At 39.7% G+C, this 13,621-nt stretch overlaps 1 protein-coding gene across 2 annotated transcripts in view; it reads right to left on the reverse strand.

Moving 5' to 3' along the window:
• LEPR (leptin receptor) overlaps positions 1 to 13,244 on the reverse strand; it is a gene marked incomplete at its 3' end in the record, with an annotated part of 80,059 nt that extends 66,815 nt beyond the window's left edge. For both annotated transcript variants that reach the window (XM_080921068.1, XM_080921069.1), the window contains exons 1-2: positions 12,970 to 13,244; positions 3,595 to 3,654 (exon numbers count right to left, since the gene is read on the reverse strand). In XM_080921068.1, the coding sequence (XP_080777194.1) occupies positions 3,595 to 3,634 (40 nt within the window). In that variant the 5' untranslated portion in view covers positions 3,635 to 3,654; positions 12,970 to 13,244. The remainder of the gene's footprint in view (positions 1 to 3,594; positions 3,655 to 12,969) is intronic.
• Between the last annotated feature and the right edge of the window lie 377 nt (positions 13,245 to 13,621).

Consider the following 13,621-nt stretch of genomic DNA (forward strand, 5'->3'; position numbering starts at 1 on the left):
ATATCAGAGTGCTTAATTTATCAATAAGCACTAAAGCACTCTTAAAATTCATTAGAAGAATCACAATAGTAAGTTAACAATTTTCACTGATCACTTTCAGAGAGTTTGTCTTTGACTTAGAGACAGTTTGAGATCTCCTTCCCAGGAGCCTCCTGATATATGCTGTCACACAGGAAGCGCCCCCATACCCTCTCCAGGAAATGATACACAACACACTCCCTCCAGGAAACTCAGACTGTGGACGAACCATGACCTTTTAAACATAGAACTAAGAACACTCACAAAACTGTAGCCAAAAAAGCCTCAAGTTTTACACTTATCTTTAAATAAGTATTTTTTGAAAATAAACTATATGCTTGCTATACACCTTCATTACATAAATGAATTCAAATAATCTGGCGACTTTCTCGCTGTGTATATTCACCAACATAGAGAGTTGTGTATGGATTTGGATTGTATGAGGATTTTGAAGAAAGTGTAAAAAAAAAAAAAACCAGAAGCAAACAATGTTCTTTGATATCTAAATGGATAAATAAACTGCATAATACAGACAAAGGCATAATATTCAGTTCAAAGAGAATGCCAGAGCCATACGGATGAGGATGCTTACACCTAACCATGAGACTGAGCATGGGGATCCCAATGGAGGAGCTGGAGAAAAGACTGAAAGAGCTGAAGGGGTTTGTAACTCCAAGGGAAGAACATCAATATCAACCAATTTAAACCCCCAGAGCTCCCAGGGAATAAACCAATGAGTACACATGGAGAGACCCATGTTCCAGCCACATATATAGCAGAAGATAGCATTGTCTGGCATCAATAGAAGGAGAAACTTTTGGTCCTGTGAAGGCTCATTGCTCCTGTGTAGGAGAATGACAGAGCAATGAGGTGGGAGTGGGAGCATCTTCATGGAAGCAGGGGGAAGGGGAGTCGGAGATGGGGGAACAGGGAAAAGGAATAACATTTAAAATGTAAATACATAAAATATCCAATTAAAAAAAGATTTTTAAAAAAAATCAAGCCATGAAGAAACAGGGGACATTTACATGTATGTCCCTAGGAACCCATCACAATAACACAATCTGCACGATTCCACCGAGGACAGCAGTTGCCAGAATTTCACGGGAGCAGAAGAATGAGTAAGCAGGATGTGGAAAATAAGCAGGCAGGAGCACCGATTTCTATAGTAATGGGGAAATGTCATCTTGCATTTGTCTAAGGCCCAGGATGGACAAAAGTGAACCCTGATATGAGCTATAGACTTCAGATGACAATAATCAAAATGCAGAATCTTCAAAAACATATACTTGCAGAACATTTGCAGTTCCTGCTACTCAGGTGTCTGAGGCAGGAGGATCATCAGTTTGGAGACCAGCTTGGGCAACATTGTGCGAGCCCTGTCTCAAAAGAGGGGAACTGAATAAAAACAGAGGGGAGGTTCCATTTATAATAACTACATTTTTAAAAGCATCAAGTTAAAAATGCTCTATTTTCATACAATTAAAAAAAATAGCTATTTTTTTAAATGTACTACCCCAATCAGTGCACAAATTCAATACAATCCATATCAAAATGTCAAAAACATTTTTAACAGAAATAGAAATAAACAGTACAAAAGTTCACATGAAACCATAAAGGACTACCAAAAAGCCAGAGAACTTCAAGATCAAAAACAAAGCTGACTTCAGCAATGCATGGCAAAGCATGCCTGAAGTTGTAGCACTTGAAAGGTAGAAGCAGGCAGACCTCTGAGTTTGATGCCAGCAGTCCTCAGGGCAAGTTCTAGGACAGCCAGTGCTACCGAGAAACTTTATTTTGAAAGAAGAAAACAGAATAAATCTGATTCCAAACATAGGACCAGCTAAAGCAGCTCAGTGATGACATGAAAAGACGCCTGAATCAATGACTCACAACCAAGAACTCTGAAATAAATCTGTGTTTCTCGAACCAACTAAGCTTCAACAAACTGCCTACCAAAAAATGCACTGGAGAATTCATGGTCCCTTTAGTAAATGGCACTGGATAAAATGGATATACATAAGCCAAAGAAGAAAGGAAGGAAGGAAGAAAGAAAGGAAGGAGGGAGGGAGGAAGGGAGGGAGAGAAGGAGGGAGAGAAGGAGGGAGAGAAGGAGGGAGAGAAGGAGGGAGAGAAGGAGGGAGAGAAGGAGGGAGAGAAGGAGGGAGAGAAGGAGGGAGAGAAGGAGGGAGGGAGGTAGAGAGGGAATAAGGGAGAGAAAAAGAGTACCCTCATTTTTCATCATATACAAAATTAACTTAAGAAGGATCATTAGCCAAAATAACAAACCTGCAACTATGACAAAACACTCCTAAAGCCAGAAGAAACTGACACTGAGCTAGGTGATGTTTAGGGACATACTCCTAAGTAATTGGCAATTACAGCAAAAATAAACAAAGATTCTAGATTCAGACTCTAGATTTGTCACTGTAAAGGAAATACACAACATATGTCAAACCTCAAAATGGGGTGAAATGTTTGTAAATTGTATGTCTAAGATGGAATTAATATCCAAAAACAACAAGGGGCCACAAATCTTCAGCACTGATTGGGAAAAGTGGGGAGACATAAAGTTGGGAGGGAGATATAGTTACTAGGACTATGAAGAGAGACTTGAATATGACAAAGATTCATTTTATACATGTATGAATTTAGAGTATTAAAAGTACTGTAAAAATAACACAAGCAAACATCTGCCAAAAGAAGATGTACAAGGAGCTGGAGAGATGGTTCAGCACTTAAAAGCACTTGCTGCTCTTCCAGAGGACCCAGGTTCAATTCCCAGCACATACATGGAGCTTTACAATGTTCTGTAACTCTAGTTCCAGAGATTCAGACACCCTCCTTTGGTCTCCATGGACACCAGGCATGCATGTGGTGCACAGACATACATGCAAGCAAAGCACAAGAACAATAAAACAAATGCATTTGTTATTTTATATATGTGTGTCTGTGTATCACTAATCACCAGATAAACTAAAACAAAAACGCTACATTACCTGCCTCCTGTTAGAAAGGCAATTCTCAAAAAGACAAAACGGACAAGCATTAGCCAATCTGAGAACCATTTTTTGATAACATCCCCTCAGAACATCATATTGTCATAATTACAAAAGTATACACCTGTGTTTATACATGTGAATATAGTTGTGTAGTGTGTATCTGTGTGTGTGTGTGTGTGCGTGTGCGTGCGTGTGTGTGTGTGTGTGTGTGTATGTGTGTGTGTGTGTGTGTGTGTGTCTCAGACCCTTGGGCTTAGACACCATTGGCACTTCTGGGTCTGCAGGACCAATAAAATCCAATGAGATTGTTGAAATTTATGAACTAAAAATCTCATTAGAAATATAGTCAATTAATTGCCCAGTCTCACAAAAAATTCAAATAGATAAAACTGAAACAAAGTGTTATACTTGTCTTCTTTGACAGGGCAGAATCCTGCTCAAGGAACTACAGAGCAGCTATTTATATACACGGCTCGTGACCACAAAACACGTTGTCCAACATAAAGTTTCTCTTTAAAAACCAGTCTATAGAAATATCCTTCCAAATACACAAAGGTATATATATGTGACTTACCCCAGTGTAACAAAACCACATAGAATTTCTGACACTTCATCTTACTTCAGAGATGTACACCTGGAAACAATAAATCAAAAACAAATCAGTATACATAGAAAAAGTCATATGTACTTGCAGTCTATGGAAAATACAAAAGAAAAGAAGACTACAAATAAGTCTTCAGACTTCCAGGTTTGAATATACTGGGTCAATATCAGAGAACCATTTCACATTAAATTATATTGGCTCCTGTGTATGTGTGTCATACGTGTATGTGTTTATAGAGAGATTATGGTATATATGTTAAATATGGTGGTGGTGGTGGTGTGTGTATGTGTGTGGTGAATAAGCATGTGGTGTTGATAGGGCATGATGTATGTGTTAAATATGTATATGGTGTGTTTATGGGACGTATGGTGTGTATATATGTGTAGGGTATATATGTATTGTCTTAATTATAGGGTTTTATTGCTGTGAACAGATACCATGACCAAGGCAAGTCTTATAAATAACAACATTTAATTGAGGCTGGCTTACAGGTTCAGAGGTGCAGTCCATTATCATCAAGACAAGAGCATGGCAGCATCCAGGCAGGCATGGTGCAGGAGGAGCTGTGAGTTATACATGTTCACCCAAAGGAAGCCAGGGACCAACTGAGCATCCTCAGGAAGCTACGAGGAGTGTCTCCGAGCCCACCCCCAGAGTGACACACTTCCTTCAACAAGGCCACACCTTCTACAAGTGCCCCTCCCTGGACCAAGCATATGCAAACCATAACGTATGTTGTGTAAGTATGGTCTATTACATGTATGTGTGTATATGTGATATATATGTGTGTGTATCTATGTGTGTATGTATGTATGATGTATAAGTGTGGTTGTGTATATTATTGTGATATGTTTATATGTGTATATAGTATGTATGCATGTAAGCAATATGTGGTGTATATGTGTGGTCTATGTGTATGTGTGTAGGTGTGTGTGTTTGTGAGTGTAGGGTATTAAGTAGAGTATTTGTATATTGGGGGCTTCCATTACTGTGGGCAACTTGGGAACAAAGGGTTTATCTCATTTGTACTTCCACACCAACAATCTATCATCATCAAAGAAGTTAAGGTACAAACTGCAGGAACCTGGAGGAACTAAAGCAGAAGTTTACCAGCTTAGTCCACCAGCTCTCTTATAGCACCCAGAACTACCAATGCCCACAGGAAGCTGGCCCCTCTCACATCAATAATCAATCAAAAAAACAGCACAACAGGCTTTACCATAAGCCAATCTGGTGAGGGCACTTTCTCCATTAAGAGTTCCTCTTCCAAAATGACTCAAGCTTATGTCAAGTTGATATAAAACTAGCTAACACAATGGGTGTGTGATATCTATGCAATGTTCAATCTATATAGATGCATTTGTGTTTATATATGTGCATTATGTTATGTGCATGTTATAGTGTGTGTAGTATATGCATATGTGTATTATGAGGGTGTGCTTTGTGCACTTGCTGGTGTAGATGTGTGTGTATGTGCATATGAGAGGCATCCATTTGAGTGTGCATGCATGTGGTGGCATGAGCTTGACCTGGTGTCTTTCCTCAACTGCTTTCCACTTATCTTTTTTTTTTTTTTTTTTTTTTTTTTTTTTTTTTGATACAAGTCTCTCACTAGGCCTAAAGCTCATAAATTCAGTTAGGCTGGTTGGCCAATGAATGTCAAGGATCTTATGTCTAACCCTCCAGTACCAGACTTACAAGAGAATAACACTGTCTCCAGCTCTTCACTGGTTCTAGGAGTGAAAACTTGGGTCCCTCTGCTCATGTGGCAGGTATTTTGCCAGCTGATCCATCTCCCTCCAAATCCATATTTGTGTTTTAAAAATAAAATGTTTATATCTTCTCAGAAACATAGTAGGTACTTGTAAATATTATTGAATACATTGACATAGATGATAGACAGCCCTGTAGCTTAAAAACAATGCTCTTTAAGACTATTTAGGAATTCAGGCAGAGCAAAGTGGCTGGTTGAAATGTACAAAATTTGAAGAAATCTTTATAGAGAATCCAGAAGCTGATTCATAGTCGGATCTAAAGGAATGCACATGACTTTTGGATATCCAGCCAGCCATCCACCCTGCAGTGTGCACCCATTACCGAGGGCCTAGTAAACACATCAATAACTCCTCTGTTATTACTCTCAGACTCTATGTTCTACTGAGTGATCACATTATGGGTTTCCAGAGGAAGATCAGATGGTTCATTTTTATAACTAATGATTACATTGTCATTTTGATCTACCAAATCCACAAATATAAAACAAAATAGTCTCAGTCAGTATCTGAATGAGGGATTAAACTAAATGAAAATCATTTACAACTTGCTTCAGTGATCTCCAATCTCTGAGTCTGTGGAGACACTTGTAAATTAGAAAAGTAACTTTGGCATTCTGCTTCCTTTAACAAACATCTCAAGTAACTCCATCTGCTACTAATGTTTCTGCACTTTTTGCTAAAGAAGCTTCTATTTCATACTTAAATAAAAGACATTAAGCATTTTATTTAAATATACATGAGCCACTACTTCAAGAGTCAAAATTTTAACAAAATATATACAGCTTCATCTATTTTTAGTGACCCTACAATTTTTCCTATGCCTACTTTTAATTCTTCACTAAAAATAGGAATTTGCCATACATTCCCATCATTATACCTGGTGCCTGAAGAAGCCAAAAGAGTTCCAAGCAGTAGCAAATCACCATCTGGGTGCTGGGAATCAAACCCAGGACCTCTGGAGAAACAGCCAGTGCTCTTAACCATTGAGCCTTGTTTCCAGCCCCTGAAAACTTCTGTAAAGTAAAAAAGACTTCTTCCCAGGTAGGGTGATACATTCCTATAATGGTAGCATTTAGAAAGGAAGAGACAGTATGTAGCCATAAAAATTGAAGCCAGTCTGGGCTTTATAGTGAGTTTCAGGCTAGCCAGCGTTATATCATGTCTCAGAACAAAACAAAATAAAACAAAACAAAACAAAAAATTCCCATCATCTTGGTAGGATGCTGTCCTCCTTCCCCCAAACCCTCACACAGAAAATCCCCCATTCCTGAGACAAAACTGTGGGTTAACATGTCCTCACACCTTGTCTCCATGCTGTTGGCAACTCACTCAAGAGTACCCACCAGAGGCTCAGTTTGAACATGTATGGACACAGTCCTAACTCCTAGCATCATCACTCCTTGCCTAGATCCATAAAACCCCCTTGCTTTAGCCTAGATGTGTTACCTCATTGACCTGCACCTGTAACATCAGTGAACCTACCAGAAAGATACCTCCTAATAAACCTGCCTTTTATCAACTTTTAATCTGATCTAATATGGCCTATATTTGTGTCACCAGGGTAAGAAAAAGCCTATCACACAAGAGAAACAGCATGGAAGAAAAAGAAAACATGAGGCTTGTGGGCAGGGCTCAGCAGTAAGAACAGGCACTGCTCCTGCTGAGGAAGGCCCACATAAGGCGACTCACACAGCCCTGTACTCCAACTCTAGCAGACCTGACGCCCTCTTCTGACCTCGGTGGGAACCTAAACCCACATGTTCAAACCTGCACAACTATAAAACAAAATAAATCTTTAAAAATTCTCTTAAAAGAGAATTCCTTAACTAAAATATTTACTTTTCTGTACTTTTCTTATAATAATAAAGTTTGAATTTTTAAACCAGGAGTTAGCACAGCAGTTCTATCGGCAAAATCAGCCCCTGCCAAGCCTGACAGCATGAGTTCAATCCCCAGGACCCACAGGTGGAAGAAGAAAACTGACTCCCACAGATGTCCTCTGACCTCCTCACACTTTCTGTGGTATATTCATATTTATGTGTGTAAGAACTAAACTATTTAGAAAGAGTGAATCATATTATATTTTTTTAAACTCGTAAGTTCCCCAGAAGTGAATTAAGATCAGGGAAGAAGGTAAAGTCTACTGATTCAAACCTTTGGCTATTATTTAGTATAAATAATTACCATACTTAACAGGGTCTCACTATGCAGGCTGGCCTGGAACTCCCTATATAGACCAGACTGGCCTCAAATCCACATAGATCCTCCTACAAGTGTTGAGTAAAGGCATATGTTAGCAGGCTCTGCTTGCTTTGATTTGTTTAGGGTTTGTTGGTTGAGAACTTAATTCAACCTTACTTTTTTCCTATAAAGTTTATTTTATACCATGTACCCAAATTCTTGTAGTCTACTAGATTTATCAGCTTCCATTGTTCAAATATGTTCCTCAAAGCATACATGTTGGTGTGGCCTTTTGCTGTTGGATTTTCCACCTGCAGAATCCTAAGCAGAATATTGTTTACATTCTCTTCTTTATAAAGTCCTCAACCTGTGGCATTCTGTTACAGCAACAGTATAAAAGGAAGAGGGCAGGGAGATAAAGGGGGAAAACTGTGTATCCAAATTGAGATTAGACTTTGTAAACTATTCCATTCTTTCCTACACTTTGAATCTCAAGAGACTGGTTTGAACCCTTGCTCTACACCTCCACAGAACAGGAAGTTCTTAAGGTTTGGGTGGAGGGGTCATCTAACTTAAGAAGGTAGGTCACTAGGAGTGGGTCCTACAGGGTATATTATCTTAGCTGGTCTGCTGTGATCTGATAAGTTGTCTTCCTCCAAACCTTCCTGCTTCCATGCTGGTCTGCAACACTGCACCAAAACAAGCAACTAAGACCTAAATTAGGATTTCCCTACCTTAACCTTGTCATATATTTGATCATATAATCTCAAAAATAACTAATGCCTTCATCTATTGACGTGGTTCATGACCCCTAGGGTGGTGTCACATATCAGATATACTGTACATCAGATATTTGGCTTATGATTCATAACAGTAGCAAAATTACATCCATGAAGTAGCAACACAATAATGTTATGGTTAGAGGTCACCACAACCAACAGGAGGAACTGTATTAAAGAGTTGCTGGGTTTGGAAGGTTGAGAACCACTGAATCTCTGTCAATGAAAACAGCTCTTCAGAACAGTCAGTCAATAGGAGGAAAACAAAAACAAACAAAAATCTTGAACAAGTCTGACACACTACTCCTAAGTCCTAGAGTTAAGACTGATGGAACACATATGCAAAATTAAAACTTCTGCCCTTGTGAAGTTCTCAGCCTAGTGGTAATGGAGCTAAGAAGCACACGCATAGCATTTAAGAGCATGAATAAATGCTATAGAGAAAAAAGCAAAGGAAAGAAACAGGGAATGTACTCATTGCAAAGTAGGAAGCCAGGCCACTTCAACTATTGCCTGGAGACATTGGAACAGACTTACGGGAAATGTGTATAACAGAGCAAACCACGTAGACATTCCAGACACTCCAAGCAGAAGAGGCTAAAGTACAAATATGGTTGCTGATATACTCAGGGAACGACAGAAGCCCAGGAGGAGGAAGAAGAGAAAGGAAGAGGGAGGATGAGAGCACAGAGGGATCTTGTAAGTATGACAGAGATTAGGGCTTTGGCAACATAAGAACTGGAGAGCTGCCAGAGCATTTGGAGCAGAAAAGGGTCATGACCTGATGTGTATGTTTTAGTAATATTTTTATTTTATGGACTGTAGAAATGGTTCAGTGGTTAGCTCTTCCATAGAACCCGTGTGTGATTTGATTCCAAGCACCCACATGATAGCTCACAACCATCTATAACTGCAGTTGCAGTGAATGACACTCTCTTCAGACCTCCATGGGCACCAGGGACACACATGGTACACCTACATACATGTAGACAAAGTGTCCATTAACACATAAATTTCACTTTATTTTATTATTTCTTCATAAGTGTATTATGTTTGTGAATATGCATGTGCATACCCACAAAGACCAAATGAGGGTATTAGAGTCCCATAGAATTAAGAGTTAGTTGATTATTTTAAAAAAAAAAAAGTTAGTTGATTGTGAGCTGCCCAATATGAGTACTAGGAACTGATTCACAATTTTCTGGAAGAGCAGCAAACATTCTTAACTGCTGAGCCATCTCTGCTGCCCCCTCACATATATTTTAAAAGAAAAACTTTTTAAAGAATAAATTAAAGAAATAAAGGACACAAACAGACTAATAAATAGGTCCTTGGAATAACAGAAAGGTAAGGGTAGACTGTAATGGCCACTAAAGTAAAAAGAAGAGATTGTGGTCTGGATTTATTTTTAAATAATGCAAAGAGGATTTATATATGAGTTATGGTAGAATGTAAAGAATCAACAATAACGCCCCGGTTTAAGGGCCTAACTAATTTGAAAACTGATGATGAGAGGGACAAGATATCATGACAATTCTATTTAGAACACATTCAAGTAGAATGTATATATATAGACAGCCTAGAGAAAATGCTGAGCAGGAAGCTGGGAAAAGAGTTCCGAGGCTCAGCACAGGAAGCCAAAACATGAACTATCCCAGTCTAAGTCCTCAATATACAGAGATCACAAGGAATTTTCAAGAGGACCAAGAGAACAGAGCTCTGAAGAGGAGACCACCAGAGCAGACAGAAGGGTGGAGCCTGGGAAAGAGAAGTCTGGGAAGTATACCATGCCATCCTGGATATCAGGTAGAAGATGGGACAGCCAGGACAAGGCTGCTAGTAGGTGAAACTGAATGAACACTGAGACTAAATGGCAAAGTTGATGTCATCAGAGACCTGACAGCTCCCTAGACATTAAAGAACTTGGGCAGAATATTCAAAACTAATGTTGGATAGGAATAAGTTTAAGAAAAAAAGTAAAACACAGAGAATATAAACAGTTCATTAATAATATTTTGCTTTGAATAGAAAAAATATTATAGACATAGTATATAGCCTAAATAATCTACAAAAAGATAAATTCAACATCCATGTAATTGTTTCTTTTAAAATAGGCAAAACAAAGCTTGTGGTAAAGAAGCAAGCAACAAGTCTGGGTGTCCTCAAGTTATCTTTCTTAATGACTAGAAAAGCATTTGTCATATCATTGCTCCTTGCAATGATATGCCATATGGCTTACCAGACGATACAGTCACTTTATTCATTTCCCGCTATATTTGTCAGGGTTCGAATGTTAAACAATAGTTAAAGACTAAGATCACAGGTGTGAAAAGACAACAGACAGTACTGCATCTGCTAAAACACTTAGAAGAGCTGTGGGTGTCACTCACTCCTTCCTAGGCAAGAGTGCTTGCCTAGGAAGCCCTGGGTTTGATTCCCAGCACCCCATACACCAGGTGGTCCAGACCTGTAATCCCAGCACCCAGGAAGCAGAGACGTGAGAAATCAAAGGTCATCCTCAACAATGAAGTGAGTCTGAGGTCAGCCTGAGCTAGATATTGTTTGTTTGGTGGTGGTGGTGGTGAGTGGGTGTGTTCTTCAGAAGGAATATTCTAAACTATAAAAGATCAAATTTAAATAGAAACCCCAAAAGCATGTATTACAAAGTCTGGCCAGTAGGTGAACATTTGCACTTTTCTAATTTAATTAAAATTGGAATTTGTAAATCACATAAAATCTTAAGAATTCAAACTAAGCATAAATAAGCCTTTTCTTCATTTTTTACTCCACAGGACATGTTTTTAGTTTGCTTCTAAGGATAAAAAAAAATGCAATACAGTATCTGCCAAAAGAATTGACTTATTTTGTTTTTTTTTGTTTTTTTGTTTTTTTTTTTTTTTTTTGATGTTTTTGTTTTTTCTTCTGGATATGTTTAGGTCTTATTTCCAAGACCTCCCACTTCACAAACACAAATGATTTGGTCCTACATTAGTGATCTAAGTGTGAAGCAATGACTGTTTTTTCCTCGATAAATTCATAGGAGAGTAAAGCCCCACATTGCAAAAGAGGAAAGGGGCCCTGCCAAGTTCCACAGATGCCTGCAGTGTTCCCGTTGTTTTTTAAGCCAGCACTAGCAGGGTATCTGAGCTCTAAGACTCCCAGGCTAATCAGCAGGGAATCTACTTCACTCTGCTCGAATTTCAAAGGAGAGGACCCTCTGATTCAGGAGGTACTGTAAGAAAGACAAAGGAGGGGCTGGTCAACACCATTTCCAGCCAAAAGACTGAAAAAACTGAAAATAAGTTAAAATGTGTTCATAAAGGAGTATTTCAAATGCATTTTGTTCTCTCAGATTGCACACAAAGCATTTGTGGGTGGTAAGACATCTTAGACCATAGCCAAAAAAAAAAAAAAGCTAGAAATGCTTCTACAACCTAACCAAACTGGCAGTATCTAAATCCAAATAATTTTTTTAATGCTAACAGTAAAATATTGTATGTGGTGAAAAAAGCTACTGTCTCAATATATGCCTTCATATGACTCAAGGTGTTCTGTTTTTTCAAAATTAAACTGAAGAGTACACTGCTACGTTATAGTACAACTCTGCCTCTCCCCCCTCCCTCTGTCTCTCTCTGTCTCTCTCTCTGTCTCTCTCTCTCTCTCTCTCTCTCTCTCTCTCTCTCTCTCTCTCTCTCTCTCTGTGTGTGTGTGTGTGTGTGTGTGTGTGTGTGTGTGTGTGTGTGTGTGTGTTTGTGTTCCTAATTTCTGGTTGACCTGTTTAGTTAACCTCTTTTCTGGGATTCATTCCAAAATTATAAAACGTATCACTGAAGCTGTTGTCTCTGTCAGTTACGGAGATTCATTTCAGACACTCTGAAGTGGTCTGGAACACCAATTTTTAAACATTCTGCACACAACCTTATGCTAAAAAGCCACGAGTACCACGAGTGTGATGAAAAAAGCTACAATTTTTTTCTTCCAAATAAACAATACAAAAAAGTGCTATGCTAAAGCTACAAGTTATTTATGCAACTTAAGTACTTCTTTCTTTCTTCCTATTTCTTTTCAGTTCTTCAATGTTGCAGACATTGGTTTAAAGGTAACATGATTCTTTTAGTGCCAGGTGATCTGTTCTCATATAAACTATATATTTCCAAGTTCTTTAGAAATACAATGATTTCTCTACCACCATTAACTGAAAAAATCCTGAAAACAGACTGTCAATGCACATAAAAACCCCAACCCCAAGACCAGTGGCATCTTTTCGTTTCATGAAATTAGCAAGATTGGCAATTACAGAAGTCTATATTTTTTAATATAGGGTATACCTGAAATATTATTAAAAGGCTATCAGAAATTAAATGAATCCAACCCTCTAAATGTGATAGAGGAAGAAACCCCATGAAGGTTAAGCTAAGCACCCACCCCTTAAGATAAATCAGAAACTACTGCAGGACTCAGGTTCTATGTCTCTGGTTCGGAGCGCTGTCGCTGTGCTTGCGTCACTGTCTGGATACTCACAGACCCTTCAGTCCCCTCGGAAGAACAGATAGGAGTCCACAAGTAGCGTTGCGCCCAGATACCCAGTGTCTTAGGTGGCGTCAACATACCTGAATTTCCAGAACGATTCCTCGGTCGGGTCTGGTTTTTTCCTCACCACTGCAAATCCTTTTAAAGGAGTGCTCCGGCTGGGGCTCTGCTTGGGGCTTTGGTTGGCTGGAGGGCTGGCTTTTCTATTTGTTTTGTTTTTAATTTGCTCGGAAGGGGGTTAGAGGGTAGGAAACTTAGCCCGCCCTACAACACATTTTTTCCCTTGTCTTTCAAATCAACCCACCATCTTTCCGCCTCGCCTCGGGACGTAGGGGTTGATGTAGCAGCCCCAGGCAGTTTCCAAAGTAGCCGGAGGCCTGGAGAAGTTGAGTGGCCCTCCACAGTTACCGCCCCAGTCTGCTTCCTGCAGAGGTCCTGCGTCCTGCACTGCCTAAGGTGGCCCCGCGCCAGGGTCCCACCTGTGTCCCGAAGTGGCGTAAGGCAGGGATTGCCTGGGCTCTGTGCCACTGGCTCAGAAGGTACCGGCCACTCGTGCGCGGGCGCGACGCTGCGGGTCACTGGCCACTCAGGTGACTGCGCGTCGGGGACGCTGCGCGCATGGCCGAGGCGGGCGCTTGGGCGACGCTTTGGGGGGCTGATTCTGTCCTCTCGGGCTTCTACAGCAAGTGTGGGAAATGCTGCAGTAATAATCTCAAGGAAAGTGGGAAGTGG

Source organism: Micromys minutus (genome assembly GCF_963924665.1).
Source record: "Micromys minutus genome assembly, chromosome: 9".
Lineage (NCBI taxonomy): Eukaryota > Metazoa > Chordata > Mammalia > Rodentia > Muridae > Micromys > Micromys minutus.